Genomic DNA, 24,058 nt, shown 5'->3' on the forward strand with positions numbered 1-24,058 from the left:
AATTACATACGTTATCCAAACCACTGCAGCGGTACCTTCCCTTGGCTCTACGCTAGGGACACCATATTGTCTAAAACAGCAGACTTGATTATATCCGTTGGTATAGTTCAAGATTCTACAAACTGATAGCTTCGCGTATCTACCTAAAGTTTTCAGATGACAGCAAATCCCTAACAACCCTTTATTTCAATTAACAAATACAGAGCCACAAAAAATAATATTTTAAATTTAATGTGGTAGATGTGCTTGTTTCTTGTCGCAAATAGAGTGTAACTTCAGAGTAATTTTAGACAATTTTAGCCTTTCTTTTGACTCGGCATCAAGTCGTTTCCTAAATAATTTCTATTTTATCAGGATTATTGGAAACGTACGTGACTCTCTTACGTAAGTAGGTATGTTGTAACAAAAGGTAAAAGGATTCAGCATTTTGAACAAAAGTTCGGATGTTCTTCCTGTCTCACTGCTACTCGTTATTCAGTCACAATTACGTGAATATTGTCGCAAACCCCTACCTTCAAGTGGCGAACCCACAGGGGTTCGTGAACCCCACTTTGTGAAACCCTGGTCTAGTTTACCTATTGGTTATTAATGTAGGCGATAACACCCCCTCGTGGGCGTTTAAGACTTTCATCGAGGCAGTAGAAGACCCCAGGAAGAAAAAAAAGAAATCTTTTCTTTTTTATATTTTCTTTTTATCAATTCTTGGTAATATGGATGTATTTACTGACGATATAAAAAAGGCTCACGAAATTGTCTATAATAAGTTTTATGTTTTCACTACCGATATTCATCCTAATATTCCCTCAGGCTCTGAACTCGAAGCCTTGAAAAAAAAAATTTCTTTTATTGAGCTTAAAACCCTATTGAACTAGCTTTATTGACCTATACTATCGTCGACTTCGTACCCACTTCTAACACGGTCAATTTTTTCCAACTAATTGCAGGCTCATACGAGAGCAGAATATGAGTCATGTCCTATTTTTGTATATGTAAAAGATGGTCAATCTAGTTACTAGTCGATTTTATCTGAGCAAGGGTTCTCTTTCTAACTAATCGCAAACGTTATAGGTCAGAAGGGAATACATATATATACGTTAGATAGCTACTTATGAAGTGCATATATGTGGTATCTAGTACTTTTCACGCAAAAGTAATTATTTCACAACATACAAAGTGAGCAAGTGCATAGGTAGTTTTGTGGTGGATTTTTTTTTCAATTTTTGTAAAATAAATAGGTAAGTATTTTATGTACCTTATTGTTAAATTTTAAAAAAATATACCTACTTAATTTATTTTTAAATTTAATATTAAAATCACAATTTTTCATCATTTTTAAATAGAACATTAAAATCATTAATTATACAATATTATTATAATAATATAATTTCATTGTGTAATTTCGATTCATAATATTAATTAATTTTATTAAAACAAAAGAATAATAACAATTTTGAAAAAAATATTAAAATACAAAATGAAAAAATAAAAGTAAGTATTTTAGTAATATAAACAAAATTACCATAATTTTGGCTGGTGGGAGGCTTCGGCCGTGGCTAGTTACCACCCTACCGACAAAGACGATGTATGATGTCGTGTAGAAACCGAAAAGGGTGTGGATTTTCATCCTCCTCCTAACAAGTTAACCCGCTTATTGCATCATCACTTACGATCAGGTGAGATTATAGTCAAGGGCTAACTTGTATATAATAAAAAAAATATATACCTATATGAAGGAGGTCGGAAGGTTCAAATGTAAAATATTCGTTGAAATTTAAATTTTAAACCAACTTTAAATTTTATATTTATTATATTATATATTGCATAGGTACCTACCTAAGTATGTACATGAGTATTATAAAATACTAGCTGACGCCGCGCAGTTTCACCCGCGTGGTTCCCGTTCCCGTAGGAATACAGGGATAATATATAGCCTATAGCCTTCCTCGATAAATGGGCTATCTAACACTGAAAGAATTTTTTAAATCGGACCAGTAGTTCCAGAGATTAGCGCGTTCAATCAAACAAACAAACAAACAAACAAACAAACTCTTCAGCTTTATAATATTAGTGTAGATAATATTTTCTTTATTCTTTCCAATGGGAAAAGGCAAAGGTATTACGTATGTACGTAATAGAGCGAGAGCCTCAGTATTTTAAAAAAGGTAGTTATTATTTTGTACTCATTACTTACTTTGTCACGTACATGTATGATTGATGTAATCTATAACAATGATTATATCTATTGAAAATTATAGGCACGAGTAGCTTCACTAGCTTTACATTTGTTTATTTAACTATACTTATCTATATCTTGAATCTTCTACACGGACCCACAAATTAGTATAAACTAATGTATGTATACCTAAGTAGGTATTACGTGCATGTATATGGCCACAGTTAGATGGTTAACATTGGGTAAGTAATACCTATTAATTTGTATGGAAAAACATTCGGTAGATATCAATTTGTATATACAGCTATACGTTTAAAAGAAAGCGTGTTATTTACACTACTTGTAACTCAAGAACGGCTGGACCGATTTGGCTAACAATTGATAAAGAGGTAACTTAGAGCCAGGAGACGGACATATAATACTTAGGGTACCTAGGGTAGGTTAGAGGTAGGGCAGGAGTAAGGTAGGGGTAGGGTTGAATAGGGTAATGGTAGGTAAAGTCCTGGTCGTCCGTTATTATTTAAATAGAAGGCAATGGTAGTAGCATATCCAAGGAAGTAACTACCTACCTACGTCGTATATCATGGATCTATAGACTGTATACTTACCCTAGGTAATCCGTGTACATAGGTACCTATAAACCTTTCCAGAGATCGCAAACCATTCATTCAAGTGTACACAAAATATTTGTGCACTTCTCCTATTTACAGATTTGATGTCTTTCCAGGTCATTCATCATGATTCAATTCGATTCTTGCTGCTTCTGCATACCTCTAAGGACTGGCTGCCTTATCCTGGGTTATTTGCATCTGGTAAATTTATTATAATCTATACCTCCTTACCTACTAATATTATAAAAACATACAGCAAAAACAAACAACTGAAACACTCATCCAGGTGACACCACGGATAGACACAGCCACGCATTTTCTAGTCTCTTGCTATTAAGATTTTTGTGGGCTTATAAGTTACTATGCTATGGAACGAGCTATGTTAGGAGTATCTCTGCGTGATCGCATCAGAAATGAGGAGATCCGCAGAAGAACCAAAGTCACCGACATAGCTCAACGAGTTGCGAAGCTGAAGTGGCAATGGGCGGCGCACATAGTTCGAAGAGCCGATAAACGTTGGGGTCACTAAGTGCTGGAATGGCGACCCCGCACTAGTAAACGCAGTGTTGGTCGACCCCTCACCAGGTGGACTGACGACATCAAGCGAGTCGCAGGGATGCAGACGGCTCAGTATCGTGATGCTTGGAAGTCCTGCAGTGGACGTCCATCGGCTGATGATACTGCAAAAACATGCATCTGAAACACTCATCCAGGTGACACGAATATACACAGCCTCGCATTTTCTAGTCTCTTGTTATTAAGATTTCTGTGGGCATTACCCAATGGCGTAGCTTGCCTTGGAGGGGCCCTGTATCAAAGTTAGTTCGGGAGCCCAATAGATGAGCGGCAAATCCCGAAAATCTCTTGGTTTTTTTTCTCCGGCAAGCACCAAAATAAGTGAGGTTGTGGTTAAATTTTTACAAATTTATGCTTTCACCCTTTTTTTTATTCTTTACAAGTTAGCCCTTGACTAATCTAACCTGATGGTAAGTGATGATGGAGTCCAAGATGGTAGCGGGCTAACGTGTTAGGAGGAGGATGAAAACCCACACCCCTTTTCGGTTTCTACACGACATAGCACCGGAACGCTAAATCGCTTGGCGGTACGTCTTTGTCGGTAGGGTGGTAACTAGCCACGGCCGAAACCTGCCACCAGCCAGACCTGGACCAATTAAGAAAATCTCAATTGACCTCCGTTTTGTAAATCCACCGCGCATACCACTGCGCCACGGTGGCCGTCAAAAGGGGTCTTGAGGGGTCCCTGCAGTCTAGGGGCCCCGTATCATTGATACGGCTGATACGGCAGTCACTACGCCCCTGGCATTACCCTTATATGTTTAATTTCCACAGATCGCGTCGATAATCCTCGCTATAGTTTCTATAGTGACGTTGGCGGCGGTCGGTGCGGTGATCGCCTCCACTGACCCGGCGAAGATCGACGAATCTGCCGTGGCAGCGCTTATAGCTGTCTACGTCATCGTCCTCATTCTTGTAGCTGTTCTACTCACCTTCTCCATACTGCTGGTCGTTGGATTACACAAGGTATAGTCTTTCATCATCATATCCTTGATCATAACCTACTTAAGTTGGGCCGGCAAAATACGTCAATCTCTTCCACTTTGCTTTTTTTATTATTTAGTAAGCCTGCAATCTTATCTGATGGTAAGTGATGAAAGAACCAAAAATGCTCATTTAAATTAAGTATGACAGTGACTTAGCTTATGTACCTACTTATTTTGGGCGCACCGCAAATTTTTTTTTACTTTTGTCATTTGTAAAGTGAAAGCTCTTTAAGCAGTTTTTTTATAATAATTTCTGTTTTTTTTCGGGAAGCACCAGTGTATTATGTGTTTGTTCCTCCTTTATATTGCATCTGCTGCTTAACCGATTTGTCTGAAATTTGGAATGGAAATAGATTTTACTTTGGATTGACATAGGTTACTTTTTATGCCGGAAAATCCATGGTTCCCGCGGGATTTGTGAAATACAGAATTTCATGCATAGTATTTTTCTATACCTAATATTTTTTTTTTCAGGAGCGACGAAGCTTCGTCAAGGCTTACTTGATCTACTATTTGATCTTCATCATACTGTATACTATAATGTTCATAGTGAGATGCGCTAGCCTGCCGCCCGATGTTGGCTATATTATTGGAACCTTGATCCAGATACGTAAGTACTTTCCATCGAAACCTTAGAAAAGGTTCTTATACATATATTATGTCATAATTATCATCATATCAGCTGACGCACGTCACTGCAGGACATAGACATGTAGAGACTTCCAAACATCACGATACTGAGCCACCTGCATCCAGCGAATCCCTGCGACTCGCTTGATCGATCGATCTGGTGGGGGGTCTACCAACACTGCGCTTTTCCAGCACCTTGGGACCCCAACGTCCATCGGCTCTTCGAACTATATGCCCATTGCCACTTCAGCTTCGCAACTCGTTGAGCTATGTCGATGATTTGTTCTTCTGCGGATCTCCTCATTTCTGATTCGATCACGCAGAGACACGGAGCGTAAGTAGCTCGTTCCATCGCCCGCTGGGTGACTAAATATATTATGTACCTACAACTATACAGGGTTAATTTTCATAGACTTTCATTATTTTGAATTTTAAATTTAAAAAGCAAAATAAAAATACAATTTGAAAATTATTGCATAAATCATGGTAGTTTTTAAGTTACAAGGATTTGAAAAATTCCCAATGAAATCCTAATTCTTAAAAACTCAAGGGCACTGTACATTGTAGGTAGAGTACTAGTAGGTAAGATATGAGTCTAATATGCTGTAGGCACTTACCTAAAAATCAAGTTCAATGCTCTCTCGCCGCCCGGTGCGGTTCTCGTTCGACGCGATGCGATCACTCATCAATTATTAAAAACTAACTAAGAAGATGGGTAAAGTACGTAATGTCTTTTATTATTAGATATTTTTAAAAAGTTATGATAACAATTTAACACGAAAAACACAATTACTTAGATGATAAATAATTGCAGGCAGGTTAATCATTAATATTGTCTAAGTACCTATTTAGTTTATTTATGAATATTTTAAAAGTTGCTCAAAATGTAGGCCATTTCGTTGAACACACAAACGGGCACGTTTGCCTAAATTGTTTTTTATTAAATTAAGTGTTTCTGTGTCACTTTTAATATCATTAAAGGCTGCACTTATTTTGTCACGCAGATTATCAACACTTTGTGCCTCTTCCACATAGCCACGTCTCTTTATTTCACCCCACAAGTAAAAATCAAGTGGGGTTAAGTCTGGAGACCTAGCTGGCCACGGTACCGGGCCTCCGCGTCCAATCCATTGGTTACCGTACTTATTGTTCAAGAATTGTGGCTCTAGATGGCAGCCTGGGGTTTAAGCCTTGTCTCTGCAGCCGAGGTATGCTTTCAGTCCGATATAACACTTGCGCGCGAACTAAGCTTTCACCACTTAAATTGTAACAGCGCACCATTTCATAAAATTCTCGATTTGAGTACACTGATCGAGACATAACGGTTACGGGTCACTTAATTAAAAACTTAAAACTTTGCAAGCACGCGCAGTAATTAGGTCAAGGACACGAACGTAACTGACTGATTCAATTCAATAATTTAAAACAAAAGCCGCCCTCTCCCCTTCTCCCGTACCGTGCGCCCGCGGTGCGGTGCGTTTGTTGTCGGCAAGACGAAAAGGTTGGAGCGATAAGATTGTTTACACGTGGGACCTACACCTACCTACTTGTTTTGACTAGAGACAGTTACCTACTTACCAGCCGCTTCCTTGCGATAGTTAGGTATCTTTACGCGGCTGGATTTTGCAGTGATACACTATGTCCATACATTGTGTATTTTCATGGAAAAATTATTTCAAAAAATGTCAAAATTAAGGAGGGTATTTGAAATCATAGATCGATAGTATTATCGATTCTAAGTTATTTATGAAATTATTGCAAATTTACGAAAATTAACCCTGTATGTATAAGAACTATAGGAGTCAAAAGTGGCTCTTATAGTAAAGTATATTCTTGATATACTTCACCCGACGTCCGTCACCCACTTATTCGATGCGTGTATCGATAAGGAAAATGCATGTATTTATTTCATACTAGCGGACGCCCGAGACTTCGGTCTCGTGGTTCCCGTTCCTGCAGGAATACGGGGATAAAATACAGCCTATAGCCTTCCTCGATAAATGGGCTATCTAACCCTGAGAGAATTTTTCAAATCGCACCAGTATTTCCTGAGATTAGCGCATCCAATCAAATAAACAACCAAACTCTTCAGCTTTGTAAAATTAGTATAGATTGTAAATGAATTTCTGTCTTAACAAAACTATGATAAAAGTAAAATCACCTGCAAAATAAATACCAACCTTTCTTTATTTAAAACACATAGGTGAGACCTTTGATATGACCGCATGAGCTTCGCGACTCACATACAGAAAGCCAGAAAAAGAGCAGCTTATGTGATGGGTCTTCTCTACCCTGTGGTTTGCGCTAAAAGCAAATTATCCCTCCGCTCCAAGCTCACTCTATATAAGACCTGCATCCTCACAATAATGACCTACGCTAGTGTATTTTGTGAAAATAAATGATGATTGAATGAACCGCCCAAATGCGACCTTAAAACCCCTCCAAGGTAGGGAGGGTAGGGGTATGGTTGGGTAGGGGTAGCTTGGGTATAAGTCAAAGCAAAGCTTGACCGGGTAGTTAATATGTACATAAAAAACTAATAATGTCTGGATGATTGTAAAATAATTAAGATTGTAAAATTTCGAAATTAATTAAAAATCTTACGTATTTAAATGACACGTATTTTACAACAATTAGCTGGATATCAAATTTAAAATTACATATAGCACATATACATAGACAAAATAAAAAATAAAAAACACGTATAAAAAAAAACACGTATAATATCCAATTTTACTTTGTTTCAGTTCTCAGCTGTTACTTCCTGCTGGTCATCAGGAGTCACTGGGTCACAATGGGTGACAACTTCAACAGTGCTTAAACTGTGTGGATATTATTAACTCGATCTCTTTGACTATAAACGTTGTTTAGTTGTATTGTCATCTGTTCTGCTGACCTATTTCCTATTTTGATTTTTATTATCAACCCATCAAAATAGAAAACAAATCAATTGACAAAATGTCATCCACATACCATACAAATTACAAATGTCATCCGGTACTTACGGTGTATATCATATGGTATTTAGATGACACTTTGTTGTCCACTTCAATCAGTTGATAATAAAGACCAAAGTAGTGAATTAGGCCACTGTTTTATCTTCTTCATTCTGTTGTCAATTTTCGTATGATTGAACGAAGAAGAGAAGAGAGTTAGCTACATTTAGCTATCTATTTTCTGTGGTTATAAGGAAGAATAGGATTTGATGTTAGACAATGTTTAAGAGTATAGAATGAGTTTATAATAAGTACTTAATAATTTAATTTAGAATACTAATATATAATTATATAATTTAACGACAATTTCAAATATATTAACATAATAATATGATATAGTTGTTTAATTTTAAAAATTATATATTTTTTTGTTCAATTTACGGTACAATACGGTACCGTACGTGTACGGTACGGTACAAATAAACAAACTCTTCAGCTTTATAATATTAGTATAGATTTACGCACCTAATTGTTGTTAGTGTTAAATTTTGAAATATACCTACATTATGAAAAAAGTTTGTATATGCGGATGCCAAGAAGACGCGTGACGTTTTTTTATGGGTTTCGCTGGCTTCACCACGCTGCTTGTAAAGACTCATTCTGGAAATTTTTATATTCTGTGACCTAATATCACACTTTGGTTATAATTCAATTAAAAAATATTAAGCCGAGGACTTCTATTTCTACGAATTTTTCGCTATTTACCGCTGCACGCACCAGATGAATCACAAGTAAGTACAAAAGACATTATAAATAAATTACAGATCCATAAAGTGATTTAACAATCTTAGCTACCTCCTTACACAAATATATAGAAATCAATTCTTTCATTTCTAATATATCTAGCGACCAAGTGGGAGGATAGTGATTAATTTGAGACAAAGATTTTTTATTTCGTATAAAACTCATATAGTATAGGTAAGTATTTCAATTAAATTTAGTGAAATGTTGTGAGAGCCTACAAATAACTGAGCAATGATCATAAATGTATTTTGCGTAAAAATATTGACATCATAAATTCATTTGTGTATTTTTTCAAGGAAAACACAATAATAATTATGTAATCATAAAGGCTTGTTCGGACTATTTTAGCAGTTTAGTCAAGTAGAGTATAATTTAGCAGCAGCACGTTTAGCAAAACGTGTCTGAACACAAAAAATTTAGTCGAGTAGGTTAGTAAATAGTTAAGTCGAGTCAATCCATTTTACTCCACTTTAAAGGGCGAGTAGCGCGTCCACGCTCACTGGTATACTGGCTATTCATTCGTTGCTCCTAAAAACATAAATTGACGCTACGCTGGAGCGAAGTAATAACTATGAGAGGAAATGGTCCAAAATTGTATGGAGCCCAGGATCAGTCATTGTACCCTGGCGGAAATTCAAGAATTTACTTTAATTCTTTCGAAATAATATTAAAATTCACCCAAGAAATGCAACATTGTTATGGCTAATAATGGCGGATTGTTGACGTTTTCAACGCAGTAGTCGATTTGATGTTTGCTGTCAATTGTCATGTCTTAGTTGCTTTAAGGGCGCCATCTTGATATAACTCAAAAACTTGGGTTTTAATTTCATTCATTTCTTTTTATTTAGATAAATTTATTCACTTAATCAGATTTTAATAAAATTCTTGTATTTTATAAATTTTAATGATACAAGAGTGGACCTGAAATGGACCATCTCCTTTGTTACAAAATATTTAGATTATATTTAGATTTATAAGTGTTTATGGTACGTTAAGACCACAGAATACCGTAACAATTAAATTCAGCCATTGTGATTAACGTAATCAGTTTATTTACTTTATTGAATTGCAGGTTGTTCATCTTGCAAACCACCACTCGCTTGTGAATTGTACTCGAATAAAGTGCGAACGATTTTTGGGCAGTAGCAAGTAGATCAGAACGCTACTCGCCTAAAATACTAAAGTAGTCCGCACTAGGCTTAACTCTTCCTGGAAATAATGTTTTTAAATTACTATAACCTCATCCAAATTGGAAGATGTATTTGCTCGGAAATAGAGTTTACCTTTTTCGAGTTCTTTAAGAAAAAAATCAAAATGTAGATACTTAATAAGTGTTACTTAATATTTTTTTAAACAAGCTGACGTTATGAATATTATTAAAACGACAAGATTTTTAATGTCGATATTTCCCAGTTGCATGGATCGTGGTCACGACGGGACGTTAATTTACTTTGTAGACTTTATATCAAACATTAATACTCAAAAAATCATAACTGATGATATTTCCGAGGCCGCCATATTGGATTAGAATAATGAAAATTATTTCATCGACAAAACCAAACTGTACTAATATATAATTACACTCTTGTTGGAGAAGCGCTGGACCAAGTGTATTGAAATCAAGGGGGACTACTTAGAAAAATAAAATCATTTTTAAACTGAAAATCACAGTCTATTAGGCGAGAAGAGAGGGCCCACCCTCGTAAAATCTCAAATTGCGAATAATTTTACAAAATTCGATCAGTTTTATTATAAGTATAGGTTTTCTTACTCATCATCATCTCCTTACCCTTATCCCACTTAATTGGGGTCGGAAAAATATGTCAATCGTTTCCATGCGTCTCTATTACTCGTCAACTCATCATCCACTCCTTTTACACACATGTCCTCTTTCACACAATCCAACCATCTCTTCTTTGGTCTTCCTCTCCTCTTATGACCTTCCACTTGCACATTCAACATTTTTCTAGTAATATGACTTTCCTCTCTACGCATTACATGTCCATACCAAGCTAACCTTCTACTCCTCAATCTGTCACTGGCGCCACCTTCAGACTTCCTTCTTATATACTAATATATAGATTTTCTTACTATCTGTGATTATCACAGGAAAATTGGTGTTAAATACATTGTTTAATTTTTGTCTACTGGCGGCCGCCGAATTTTAACATTCAAATGTTAAAATTCGGCGGCCGCCAGTAGACAAACTAGTCTACGTCTCAAAATAAATAATTAAAAATTACTGTATATGTATATTCCCGCGAGAACCATGGACTTTTTCAGGATGAAAAGTAGCTCATGTGTTAATCCAGATTAAAATCTACTTATATTCCAAATTTCAGCCAAATCGCTTCAGTAGTCGCAGCGCAAAGGAGTAACAAACACACACACTGACACACAAACTTACGCCTTTATGATTTAGTGGTTCCATTGGGATATTGAAGCTAGTTTTTTGGTTTGCTGAGCCATTTTTGATGGGATCTTTCAGCTCTCAAACATTGTTCTTTCAGGTTCATCATGATACATATTGACAAGTGTTGTTTTTGCTTACCGCTGCGAACCTGGTGTCTGATCCTGGGATATTTACACCTGGTAAGATCAAATTCAAACAATCGAAATTCTTTTAATTCTAGTACAGTAGAACCGCAAGACGATCACGCTTAAAACGATTTCCCGCATAATACGTCATTTTGCGCCAGTCCCTACAACTTGAGACATGTTTTCATACATTTCCTAACGCCTTATACGATTCGTTATTTATTAGGATAACCAACAGCTATTACAATTTCACATGTTAATGATTTACATTGAAATAAATATATGAGTAGTTATTGCACAGCTAATTATAGGTTAACACAGCGTACACAAATTAATATTTTGTCAATACCACAGTTGTCAGAAATGAATGAATGTCAAATTAAACAATGCAAATTATTACGCAAAAAATGTCAGACTACAATAAACTAAAAGCAATAAAATTAAAAAAACAAGTCACATAAAATTAAATATAAAAAACAAAAAAATGATACCTATCTAAAAAAATTAAAAAAAAAATTACATTATTAAAGATTACAATACAATTACAACATAATATTTTAATAGTAATTGTATTGTTATCTTTAATAATGTATTTTTTTTTGGAAGATGGATTTTTTTTTGTAGTTGGTAGTCAAGGGCTAAGTGATGATGCAATCTAAGATGAAAGCGGAGTAACTTGTTAGAAGGAGGATGAAAATCCACACTCCTTTCGATTTCTACACATCGTACCGGAACGCTAATTCTTTGTCGGTAGGGTGGTACATAAAAAGCAGCCGAAGTCTCCCAAAGGTCAGATCAGGACCAAATAAGAAAACCTCAATCGGCCCAGCCGGGGATCGAACCCAGGACCTCCGTCTTGTAAATCCACCGCGCACACCACTGTGCCACGGGGGCTGAAAATAAAAAAAACACGCTTTTAGCACGCACTGATTTTCGTATTCCTGACAGCAAACCCTTTCATTTGATACCCCTATCATGGGGTGGATTTCAAACAACCAGTCCGCCATCTTGGGGAGGCCGCCATCTTGGGGAGGCCGCCATATTGGATTTTTAATGACGTTTGTCAGCTAGTCATGTATTGCCATCAGAACTCAAAGCGTGTGCACAATTTCATCCTAATCGAAGACTGGGAAGTGGGTCAAATTAAGATTCTAAGATTTTCTTACATATACAAGTGAAGCTATTAAAAGAATGTTACAAATAGCTAATTTCATGTATCTCATTTATTTATTTACCTCTTTTTTAATTTATAAAAATGTTATTATAAAAATATATAAAAAAATAAATCCTCCCGCTGCGGGACATTTGAGTGCCCTAGCAACCGGTGGTCAGGGCTCCAGAGTGAGGAACCTCCTCACAATACGCGCCGTCTCAAGAATCACTGCCTTTTGTATCCGACTCCTGATCCAGGTTTTCGCTATAAGACCATTGACTGAAACAACTATCGGAACAATAACAATTGACTCAACATTCCACATGGCGGTAATCTCGTGAGCAAGGTCCAAGTGTTTTAATACTTTTGCTTTTTCGGCTTTAACCAGATTATCGTCATGTGGAACAGTAATATCACGCGACGCGCTGACCGATCGACTAGCACTATATCAGGTCTAAAAAAATATAATAAAATAGCTAATTATTATTAGTATTAGAGATTAATTATTTGTTTTTGTATGTTACAGATAGGGTCAATAATCCAAGCGGTGGTGATTATAATGTCACTTCCACCCATTTCTTCCCTGGCCGACATTGAAGGCAAGCTAGGGATTGAGCACAAAGACGTAAACGGAGCGATAGCTATCTCCCTCATTAACCTTCAAATAGTTCTTTTCTTCTTTGCCTTCGCCATAGTCCTGGTTGTTGGGTTACATAAGGTAAGTGACATTATTAGACGTTCTAGAATTGCAAAGTATGGACACTAGGGAACAAAATTATGATTTTTCCATTGACTTGAAAAAGGGGGACAAAATACCACTTAGCTGTTTTGGGTAATGCGACAAGCGGAGTGTTGTTTGAACAAGCATAGTATTAGCTGATCATTGAACGTAGGCCATTTGGGAATCCTTGTGTGCCATGTGGAAAACCATAGCCTATAAACAGAGTAACACTTTTCAGATCAAATGGGAATGATGACAAGGTTTCAATATATTTTATGAGACATTTGGGTAAATAGGATCAATATTAACTTATTAATACACAGAAAAACCAATATTGTCTCGATGTATATGAAATAAATAAGAATAATCGATATATTCAAATTGCAGTCCCGACCTTCCTACCTTCGACCCGACACTCTCGGGGGGAGATGACCCACTGCATCATATCCGTCTCAGACCACTCTTTTCTTTGTCAGTTTATTATATCTTTTGTACAACACTGTGGCATTAAGAAATGATTTTTCTTAAAATAAAAGTGTTATGTATAACGAGGAATATACTAAATTCCACTTCTGATAACGGAGAAGCCGTAGCCTCAGAGCAGTTTCTAAGCTTTACGTATCTTTAGGATAACAGATACACAAAGTAACACTATCGATTGTTACCGGAACGACCGCTTAACTTACTTATACAGTTCTACCGTCTAACTACAATATTGATCAAGTATAGCACTGATACTATTAGATGTAAACCAGGATTAACTAGCGTATGTCAGTAAGGCAGCCACGAGTGAAATTACAGGCTGGCAACCGCTAGTAGCAGGGTTAAAGACGTCTTTTACAGTTAATTAATACCCCCCTACCCCGCTCGTGTTGCCTCTCAGCCAAGTAACTAACAATGCAATGGCCGGATTATACGAACAACCCACTGAACTTCCATTCCATCCATTTTGAGAACGCGATTACAACTGAGCTGCTAAACTAGCAGACTAGAGTGGAAGCAGGGTGCCCCTACTCCGTCAAGCGTACCGGCTACGTGTCAATTGGACGAGAGTCACGTGATCAACTTTTTTCTGTTTTATTTATTTAAACAGTAAATAATTAAAACCCAGTTACATGAGAACCTGATTCTAATATTATCACAATAGTTAATTTTATTATATTTTGTACAGGAGTACCGCGGTCACGTGAAAGCGTACCTGATATACTACCTGATGTTCCTCCTGCTGTACACAATCATGTACGTCGTGAGTCTGGCCACGCAGGCCTTGGACTGGGGCTACACCATCGGCACTTCATTACAAATATGTGAGTCAACCTTAATAGTAGGTACCTGTCAGTAGCGAGGGTTGAAATTTTGTAATAGGTAGATAACCAGGTATTTGAGATAGGTACGTCATAGCCCAGTGGATATGACCTCTGCTTATGATTCGGAGGATGTGGGTTGGAATCCGGTCCGGGGCATGCACCTCCAACTTTTCAATTGTGTGCATTTTAAGAAATTAAATATCACGTGTCTCAAACGGTAAAGGCATCGTGAGGAAACCTACATACCAGAGAATTTTCTTAATTATCTTCGTATGTAAAGTCTGTCCATCCGCATTGGGCCAGCGTGGTAGACAATTTACCTAACCCCTCTCATTCTGAGAGGAGATTCGTGTTCAACAGTGAGTCGATATGGGGTTTTAATGATGATGATGATGATGTTAAGAAATATCCATTTTGAGTGTGCATTTCAATGCCAGAAACGGACGAAATAGTGCATTTAATCGTTATTAAATTATTGTACGAAATAGTCGTCTGAGGCGGATATGACGTCGCTCGATCTTGTGTTGGCTCGTGCCTACGCTGGATGGCACGACTTGTATCCGTAGGGAAGGGAGTTAGAGAGGGCAAGCGATCGGGCGGGAGTGACTGGCGATATAGGGCTTTCGCCGTACAATCGGCTTCAGTGGTCTCGTGGCGTTGTTGTGTAATCTCTTAATGAGTTATTTGGGATAGGTTACTTGGGATAGGCAGGAGAATATCTTGACCAGTGGCGTGTTGGCTAGTATGAAGGGATCCCTTAAACCTGCACCCAAAGTCATAAGCATCTGAGACTGTTCAAGGTGTGGCGAACGAACTCTTTCGTTCGCCCACTTTAGGTTAGGCCATCTACATCTAGAATTCCCTTGACCGCGCATGCGTTGATATATTGTTTCGCCCATACATTACATCTTTACCAGTTCTTCATTCCACACCGCATCATCACTTTGATAGACCTTTTATTTTATATCCATGTACAATTGTTATAATAAGTAAAGTGAATAAATATACCAATCAACATCGTCGTCTTCATAACTATATATTAATATAAAACCTCCATGGCGATAAAGGTATTCTCTGCCTAAGGTTCTAATTTGGTTACGTTTTGATTTGGTTTATTAATAAAACCTTTGTTCAACATTGGTTTTCTTATATTTTAATCCACTTCTGAGTTTTTTGCTAACTCTATATAATTTTTATCTTGTTTCAGTGCTCGGCGTGTATTTCCTCCTTGTCGTTCACAGTCACTGGGTCAACACGGCTGCCGGTAACTTACACGGAAACAAACCTGCGACTTTCCACCCTTAAAAACTTAAAATTCGATGTACAAAGTACAAAATATAAAATTGTTAAATTTCAATGTGAATTTTTAGAATTAAATGTATGTGTTTATAAGTTAGCGTGTGTTTTTAATAAAATAAATTTTATATTTTACTAAAAACTTATTATTGCTATATAGATATACCTCCAATAAATTTTAATGTGACCAATATTCCCGTTACCCTCCAGTTAGTCTGTAGTTAAGAGTGGGAGTACCACAATAGTTTAGTGAAGATCGAACCCACGACCTCCCAGGGTGTAGTCCAGCCAGTTAATCGTAGAGTTATTGAGTCTTCACAATACAAATAAATTTTCTAAAATATAAATACATAAGTTGTCTGCAAAATTGTACTTATTTTGGTATTTTGTTATATTTGTCCACAATTAAAAATGCTTGATTAAGATATCACCAGCTGGTATCAATATTTTGGTTTTTATTATCAACCTATTAAAATAAACATCAAATTAGTTGAAAAATGTTATCTACCTACTGTATGATATCCACCAGTTGGCACCTGATGACAATTGTTATATAGAATCTCATTTATATAGAATCTCATTTTCGTATACATATATGTCAACTAACAAACGTCGAAGATAGTGAATTAGCCTGCTGATGTTAGGTGACGACACAGTCTAAAATGGTGTCAATCTAACAAAAAAGATTGAGATTCATAACTTTTATACCTTTAAAAAAAATAATAATAATATTTGCCATATCTTTTAAATATGACGAATATTTCCTTTCCCTCCAACTAGTCGAAAGGCTGTATGAGGAGTGGGTACGACAATAGACCGACGGGGCGGGGATCGAACCACCACCCCTCGGTGATGAGTCCAACCGCTCTTACCGTTGAGCTATTGAGACTCAAACCTTATAACCCATACATATTAAAACTATTAGGAATTCATGGACGTTTGGAATCCTCGAATTAGGGTACCGAACGTACGTAGTACAAGCTCGAGCACATTTTAATGTCTATGTGTTTTCTTCGAATGTACCAGACCAATCCAGTTGAAATTGGGTGCACATGTCAATTCTTGTGCCCTAAACGCAGAGATGTATGTGAAATAGGTGAAAGAGGAATGCCCACCGACCCATACAACGTCGACCCAGGGAACCCAGGTATACCCCCGTACATTGTACATGGGGAGATAATAATATAATGTAGGTAGGTACTAGCAGACCACACTCGATACAAAAGTACACGAAGCTCTACAAGTCGCGAAAAACCGAACCGCATGGCGTGACATCGTGCGGGAAAAAGTCATGAATGTGTGATAGGGGTCACGACCCTCAGTAATGAGGAACACGACGCGGAGAGAGAAGTACTAGCAGACGCCCGCGGCTTCGTCTGCGTAGAATTTTCACAAATCCCGCGGGAACCATGGATTTTTCCGGGATGACGAAGTCTCGGGCGTCCGCTAGTTAAAAATATTTCGACTACCCATGTAACAGACGCCTTTTCTACCCTTGCATTTTAAAATAAGTAATCGTAGTGGTAAGACTGTCGATGTCGACGAGATATTGCAACTAGCACTTCGCACTTCACTAGTAAGCTAGGTCATATCAAAATGCGATATTGGGGACACAATTCCCGATCTATTAACAAATTATATATTTTTTACTCCGAAAATATTCTTTTTATAATACATGTTCATTAGATATTTTTTATTAATTTTCCATAAAGAATATAAACCCTAGAGTTATGGAAAATACTCCCGAACACCACACTTTGACAATAAATTAATTTTGAATTAATAAATATCAAACCTAGGACTTCTATTTCTACAAATGAGGTACTTACCGCTGCACCAGATGAATCACAAGTAACTACAAAATACATTATAAACAAATTACAGATCCATAAAGTGATTTAACTATCTTACCTCCTTGCACAAGTATATAGAAATCAATTCTTTCATTCCTAATATATCTAGCGACCAAGTGAGAGGATAGTGATTAATTTGAGACAAAGATTTTTTATTTCGTATATAACTCATATACTATAGGTAAGTATTTCAATTAAATTAAGTAAAATGTGAGAGCCTACAAATAACTGAGCAATGATCATAAATGTATTTTGCGTAAAAATATTGACATCATAAATTCATTTGTGTATTTTTTCAAGGAAAACGATCACATTCATAATTATGTATCTTTCTGTAGTTCTGTATTTTACCATAAAGGCTTGTTCGGATTATTTTAGAAGGTTAGTCGAGTAGAGTATAATTTAGCTGCTAAACGTGTCTGAATACCAAAAATTTAGTCGAGTAGGTTAGTACCTAGTTAAGTCGAGTCAATCCATTTTACTCCACTTTAAAGAGCGACTAGCGCGTCCACGCCCACTGGTTCACTGGCTAATCAAGTCCAAACCTGGTGAATTAGTTGAATTTAGTTGCGCCCAAAAAAATAAAATATATATATATACGGTCGAATTGAGAAACCTCCTCCTTTTTTTGAAGTCGGTTAAAAACATAAAATGACGCTACGCTGGAGAGAAGAAATAACTATGAAAGGAGATGGTCCAAAATTCTATGGAGCCCAGGATCAGTCATTGTACCCTGGCGGAAATAAAAGAAAATATTTACAAAACTATTTTTGATTATACAAATCTACGAATTTAATTTAATTCTTTCAAAATAATATCCATTTTCTCCCAAGATATGCAACACGAATAAGGGTATTAGTGGCGGATTGATGACAGATGATGAAAATAATCGTATATCATTTTGAAATCACACAACACTGTATTTTATTGTTATAGTTGGCTATTTTAAACCGACTTCAAAAAAAGGACGAGGTTATCAATTCGTCGGAATCTTTTTTTTTAAGAAGACAAATTACGGTTAAGGCTCGATTATCAAGCGACCAAAAAATCGTCATCGCTAGTTATGTTTAATTAACTAATCAATTAGATGATGCTATCAGTACATACATGACATTATTTTTATGTAGGTACCTGTTCACAATCAATAAATTAATTAAAAACCAATAAATGGACTTGTGTGTTGCTATCACATCGGGTTAATACGTTTGTACTGATTTAATTCGAATTCGAAAAATGTATAGGTAAACATTGATTATACAATATAATCTGACCACAACGAAACATAATCTCAATTTTTAGTTAGTTTTTCATGCAGTATTTGTTGGTAGTTTAATTATGTTTTTAGTAGCTTTTCACACGAAAAAGAAACAAAAAGGAGTCCACAGTTACGGACGACCGCTAGTCTACAATAAACAAGAACAGAGACTTTCATATATTGAATACTAGCGGACGCCCGCGAATTCGTCCGCGTAGAAATCAATGTAAACTTTCAAGCCCTATGTTACCACTGTAGGCGTTGAATTTAAAAAAAATTTGAACTACACTATATTTTGTATTTTTTTATGATTTATGAACAAATTTTTAAAACTGTAACTCTAAAAATTAAGGACTTTCCGTACAAACTTTTAACCCCTATTTCACCCCCTTCTCATTTTATTTTCGCAATAAAAAGTATCCTATAACCTTCTCCGTATTATGGTCTTAAACCGCGCCAAATTTCATTTGAATTCATTGAGTAGTTGAATTCATCAGCGTGATGCCCGAATAACAAAAAAACACGGACAGACAGACAGACAAAAACTCAAAAAAAAAATATATTTTTAGCTTCAGTATCGATTATATAATACCCCCCAACAAAAATTTTCAAATTATCTTCAATGTACAGAATGTACAAAATGTACAAAATTTGTATTATAAGTATAGATTCTAGATGGCGCTGTCGTCCGTTATGCCACGCTAACGTTTGTTGCTACAAATGGTATAAGTAAAATCTCAAATTGCGAATAATTGTATAAAAGTCGACCAGTTTTATTATAAGTATAGATAGATTTTCTTACTATGTGTGATTTTATCACAGAAAATGTATATTCCCGCGAGAACCATGAATTTTTCCAGGATGATAAGTAGCCTATGTGTTAATCCAGATTAAAATCTACTTCCATTCCAAATTTCAGCCAAATCGCTTCAGTAGCCGCAGTGCAAAGGAGAAACAAACACACACTGACACACAAACTTACGCCTTTATGATTTAGTAGTTCCATTGGGATATTGAAGCGATTTTTTGATTTGCTGAGCCATTTTTGATGAGATTTTTCAGTCTCAAACATTGTTCTTTCAGGTTCATCATGATACATTTTGACAAGTGTTGTTTTTGCGTGCCGCTGCGGACCGGGTGTCTGATCCTGGGATATTTACACCTGGTAAGATCAAATTCAAACAATCGAAATTCTTTTAAAAGTACTACTTTTGTTTAGCAGTGTGGAATGTCCCAATTGATCCGTTGCTGCTACATTTAAGACGCGGAGGGTTGCGCTGGGTTTTAGTAGGTATTCTGGTCCAGGCCGGCGAGTTCCACATACCCCTCCGAGGGTACTTTTACTTACTAATCGCTGAGGGATTCGTAAAAGCATTTCCCAGTGAGAAAAAAAACAGTATACTCACTTGATTCGTCAATTTTGACTATTTTTTTTACAAGTAAGCCCTTGATTACAATCTCACCTGATGGTAAGTGATGATGCAATCTAAGATGAAAGCGGACTAACGGAGTAATATTAATTCGCTGCATAAACTAAAGGGCCACAAATCAAAATTTTCCAAAATCACTTTTATTTGAAAAATGGGGTTTAATTGCCTATTATTTTCATATAACGCGAAGACACTCGTCAAAATCGGATTAGAAATGACGAAGTTACGCATCCGCTCTTTTAGCATTTTCACCCTTTGGCAACTAAGTTCTGAGCAAAACAGCCACCTTTTTAGTTACGCCCCAAAAGTCGGTTCAAACGTCCGATAGACTAGCACTATAAAAAAAATATACTTAATTAGCTAATTATTATTAGTAGTAGAGATGAATTATTTGTGTTTGTATGTTACAGATAGGATCAATAATCCAAGCGGTGTTGACTATAATGGCTCTTGTATCCATTGCCTCCCTGGCCGACATTGTAGGCAAGCTAGGGATTGACCGCAGCGTCGTAAACGGAGCGATAGCTATCTCCGTCATTATTCTTCTACTAGTTCTTTTCTTGCTTGCCTTCGCCATAGTCCTGGTTGTTGGGTTACATAAGGTAAGTAACATACGTTTTAGAATTGCAAAGTATGGACACTAGGGAACAAAATTATGATTTTCCCATTGACTTGAAAATGGGGAACAAAATACCACTTAGCTGTTTTGGGTAACGCTGAAAGCGCAGTGTTGTTTGAACAAACATAGTATTAGATGTTTGATCCTTGTGTGCCATGTGAAAAAAAGCCCATAGCCTATAAACAGAGTAACACTTTTCAGATGAAATGGGGATGATGACAAGGTTTCAATATATTGATTTTTACGAGACATTCGGGTAAATAAGATAAATTTTAACTAACTTCACTATTACAATATTAATTCTTCTTCATCAATATTAACTAATTAATACATACAGAAACCAATATTGTCTCGATGTTTATGAAATAAATAAGAATAATCGATATATTCGAATCGCAGTCTGCATAGAGGCACTGACAACTTGACTCACAGGCCAGCTCTTAAAGGGGCTGGAAAATATCACCAGGGGAGCAAGTTCCCATGTTTCCCGTTCGAGGGTCGTACCTTCGACCCGACACACTCGGGGGGAGATGACCCTACTGCTTCATATCTGTCACAGACTACTTTTTCCTTACAGTTTACTATATCTTTTGTACAACACCGTGGGCAATAAGAAATATGTTTTCTAACTTTCTTCTTTTTTCCTTAAAAATGGTATAAAAATATTAATTGATTTTAAAACACGGCTAAAACTCACGTGATACAACGTTGGAGTATGACTAGTTTCGAATCCATACGGGGCCTTTAGTCATGAGCTGGTTCTTGCAAGCCGGCAAGCAATAGAAATTTGTTGTCACCCAAATTTTAATCGTGATCGTGGATGGTTGCTGCCGACATCTTAGAAACCGTTATTTCATGCTGTCGCAAATACTTGGAACAAGGTACTGTTAGTTCGTTTACTTACAAGAAGACGGAACCAATCATTCATAAAACGTTGGAGAGTGTAACAAAACCAGCACTCCCTACACCTCAGCCCTTCTCTCAACGCGCGCTGTGAGCGGCAGCGCGCGCAGCTGCTTCGCAGTTTAGATCGTGCCACGTTGACTGAAGGCTCCGAATATGGGAGACTTATAAGGCTGTGGGATCGAAACTTATCGGGCATACTCTAACTCTGTATCACGTGAGTTTTAGCCGTGTTTTGTATTCAATTAATGTGAATACTACTCACGATAGTTTAAATTCTAAAATGTGTGTGTATGTATTATACTTTGTACAGGAGTACCGCGGTCACGTGAAAGCGTACCTGATATACTACCTGGTGTTCCTCGTGCTGTACATCATCATGTACGTCGTGAGTCTGGCGACGCAGGCCTTGAACTGGGGCTACACCATCGGCACTTTAATACAAATATGTGAGTCAACCTTAATAGTACGAGTACCTATCAGTCAGGTTGGTTTGACGGCCTTCGTAGGGGGAAAATCTTCATGGACACCCATGTTGGGTAGAGCCGGACTCTTACCGGCTAAAAAGCCCTCCTACCTTCTAGACGTTCGGTGTTCCTGCCATAAAGCCGACCACCAACGTCGCGAGTCTTATTTTACTTCCCATCCTCCATCCTCTCTTTCATCCATATCCTTGATCTTCATCATATTATCCAGATAATTCCTGACTATATTCCATTTCTCAGTGCATTCCATTATAATTATTACATTGTTTACTGTCATCTCTTGTCCCAGGTCCTTCGTTACTTCCTCTCTTTCAGCTCGGAACCGAAGACAGGAAAAAATTGTATGTTCTGTGGTGGACTTACAAAACGGAGGTTTGTAATTGTCTAGGTCTGGCTGGTGGGAGGCTTCGGTCGCGGTTAGTTACCATCTTACCGACAAAGTCGTAAACACGCGTTAGCGTTGTGAGGAAACCTGCATACCTGAGAATTTTCTTAATTCCCTAGGTATGTAAAGTCTACCAATCCGCATTGGGCCAGCATGGTGGACTATTGGCCTAACCCCTCTCATTCTAAGAGGAGACTTGTGCTCAACAGTGGCCAGAATATATGGTTTGTTCATGATGATGATGATGTTAAGAGATATCCATTTCGAGTGTGCATTTCAATGCCAGAAATGGACATTATATATAGCTGACGCCGCGCGGTTTAACCCGCGTGGTTCCCGTTCCTGTAGGAATACGGGGATAATATATAGCCTATAACCTTTCTTGATAAATGGGCTATTAGTATAGATAACATTTTTGTTTCAGTGCTCAGCGTGTATTTCCTCCTTGTCATTCACAGCCATTGGGTCGACATGGCTGCCGGTAATTTACACGGGGCATAAGCTTTCCCGGAAACGAACCTGCGACTTTCCACCTTTAAACTTAAAATTAGATCCATTATCGTCTAATATAGGCTTAAGTCAGCTATTGACGGTCAATTATTCTCACGTTTCTGCAGCGCAAACGGCAGCGAAGACGTTTTATAAGTCGAGCCGTCATGCACGCAGCGATCAATACTCTATCAATTATAGTCGTGGGTGCTGCAGAAACGTGAGAATAATTGATCGTCAATGGCGTGCGTTAGGGACTCGTTCATTTATATACAAAGTACAAAATATTAATTTGTCTAATTTTAATGTGAATTTTAAGAATAAAATGTATGTGTTTATAAGTTAGGTGTGTTTTTAATAAAATAAATTTAATATTTTTTTTAAAAACTTATTACTTATTGCCAAAAACTCCAATATATTTTTAATGTGACAAATGTATCCGTTCCCCTCCAATTAGTCTATGTTAAGAGTGGGTACCACAATAGTTCAGCGAAGATCGAACCCACGACCTCCCAGGGTGCAGTCCAGCCAGCTAATCGTAAAGCTATTGAGTCTTTACAATACAAATAAAATTTGTAAAAGTAAGAAGTTGTCTACAAAATTGTAATTGTTAACCGACTTCAAAAAGGAGGAGGTTCTCAATTCAGTCGGTATTTTTTTGTTTTTTTTTTATGTATGCATGTACACCGATTACTCAAAGACGCCTGGACCGATTTCAAAAATTCTTTTTTTGTTTGAAACGGTATAGTCCCCATTTGGTCCCATTGCCATCATGTCAAGATCTGATGATGGAATCCTGGAGAAATTGAGGGGAACTTTTTAAAATTATATGGGTATATAATGATTTATTTATTTTGCTATCATCCGCGAAAATTCGGCGAACCCATGCGACAACGTCACCCAGGTCC

General features: G+C 37.0%; 3 protein-coding genes across 4 annotated transcripts; all 3 read left to right on the forward strand.

Moving 5' to 3' along the window:
• Window positions 1-1,094: 1,094 nt before the first annotated feature.
• LOC112055534 (uncharacterized) lies at window positions 1,095-8,306 on the forward strand. The gene is made up of 5 exons (XM_024095702.2): window positions 1,095-1,235; window positions 2,901-2,985; window positions 4,135-4,326; window positions 4,821-4,956; window positions 7,724-8,306. Exons 2-5 carry the CDS (start codon window positions 2,911-2,913, stop codon window positions 7,795-7,797), a joined length of 477 nt encoding a protein of 158 aa, XP_023951470.2. The 5' UTR covers window positions 1,095-1,235; window positions 2,901-2,910; the 3' UTR covers window positions 7,798-8,306.
• Window positions 8,307-8,747: 441 nt separating this feature from the next.
• Window positions 8,748-15,873, forward strand: LOC128198853 (uncharacterized). Its single transcript, XM_052886220.1, has 5 exons — window positions 8,748-8,890; window positions 11,227-11,308; window positions 12,934-13,125; window positions 14,300-14,435; window positions 15,643-15,873. The coding sequence occupies exons 2-5, from the start codon at window positions 11,234-11,236 to the stop codon at window positions 15,738-15,740; spliced, it is 501 nt and encodes a 166-aa protein (XP_052742180.1). The 5' UTR covers window positions 8,748-8,890; window positions 11,227-11,233; the 3' UTR covers window positions 15,741-15,873.
• A 1,798-nt stretch (window positions 15,874-17,671) lies between these two features.
• Window positions 17,672-23,537, forward strand: LOC112055536 (uncharacterized). Of its 2 annotated transcripts, none has more exons than XM_052886038.1 (5): window positions 17,672-17,765; window positions 19,923-20,004; window positions 20,680-20,871; window positions 22,105-22,240; window positions 23,086-23,537. In XM_052886038.1, exons 2-5 carry the CDS (start codon window positions 19,930-19,932, stop codon window positions 23,160-23,162), a joined length of 480 nt encoding a protein of 159 aa, XP_052741998.1. In that variant the 5' UTR covers window positions 17,672-17,765; window positions 19,923-19,929; the 3' UTR covers window positions 23,163-23,537. The 2 variants fall into 2 exon arrangements, with proteins under 2 accessions (XP_052741998.1, XP_023951473.2); XM_024095705.2 differs by lacking the exon at window positions 17,672-17,765 and adding an exon at window positions 18,803-18,825.
• Window positions 23,538-24,058: the final 521 nt, after the last annotated feature.

Source organism: Bicyclus anynana, chromosome 16 (genome assembly GCF_947172395.1).
Source record: "Bicyclus anynana chromosome 16, ilBicAnyn1.1, whole genome shotgun sequence".
Classification (NCBI taxonomy): Eukaryota; Metazoa; Arthropoda; class Insecta; order Lepidoptera; family Nymphalidae; genus Bicyclus; species Bicyclus anynana.

What these genes read in the sequence shown, in the direction of transcription:
- LOC112055534 (XM_024095702.2), top strand. Translation starts at nt 2,911, where the DNA reads ATGATTCAATTCGATTCTTGCTGCTTCTGCATACCTCTAAGGACTGGC. An exon ending in TCCTGGGTTATTTGCATCTG is followed by an intron (nt 2,986 to 4,134) that starts GTAAATTTATTA and finishes TAATTTCCACAG; the next exon opens with ATCGCGTCGATAATCCTCGC. An exon ending in TGGAACCTTGATCCAGATAC is followed by an intron (nt 4,957 to 7,723) that starts GTAAGTACTTTC and finishes ACTTTGTTTCAG; the next exon opens with TTCTCAGCTGTTACTTCCTG.
- LOC128198853 (XM_052886220.1), top strand. Translation starts at nt 11,234, where the DNA reads ATGATACATATTGACAAGTGTTGTTTTTGCTTACCGCTGCGAACCTGG. An exon ending in TCCTGGGATATTTACACCTG is followed by an intron (nt 11,309 to 12,933) that starts GTAAGATCAAAT and finishes TGTATGTTACAG; the next exon opens with ATAGGGTCAATAATCCAAGC. An exon ending in CGGCACTTCATTACAAATAT is followed by an intron (nt 14,436 to 15,642) that starts GTGAGTCAACCT and finishes ATCTTGTTTCAG; the next exon opens with TGCTCGGCGTGTATTTCCTC.
- LOC112055536 (XM_024095705.2), top strand. An exon ending in TCCTGGGATATTTACACCTG is followed by an intron (nt 20,005 to 20,679) that starts GTAAGATCAAAT and finishes TGTATGTTACAG; the next exon opens with ATAGGATCAATAATCCAAGC. An exon ending in CGGCACTTTAATACAAATAT is followed by an intron (nt 22,241 to 23,085) that starts GTGAGTCAACCT and finishes TTTTTGTTTCAG; the next exon opens with TGCTCAGCGTGTATTTCCTC.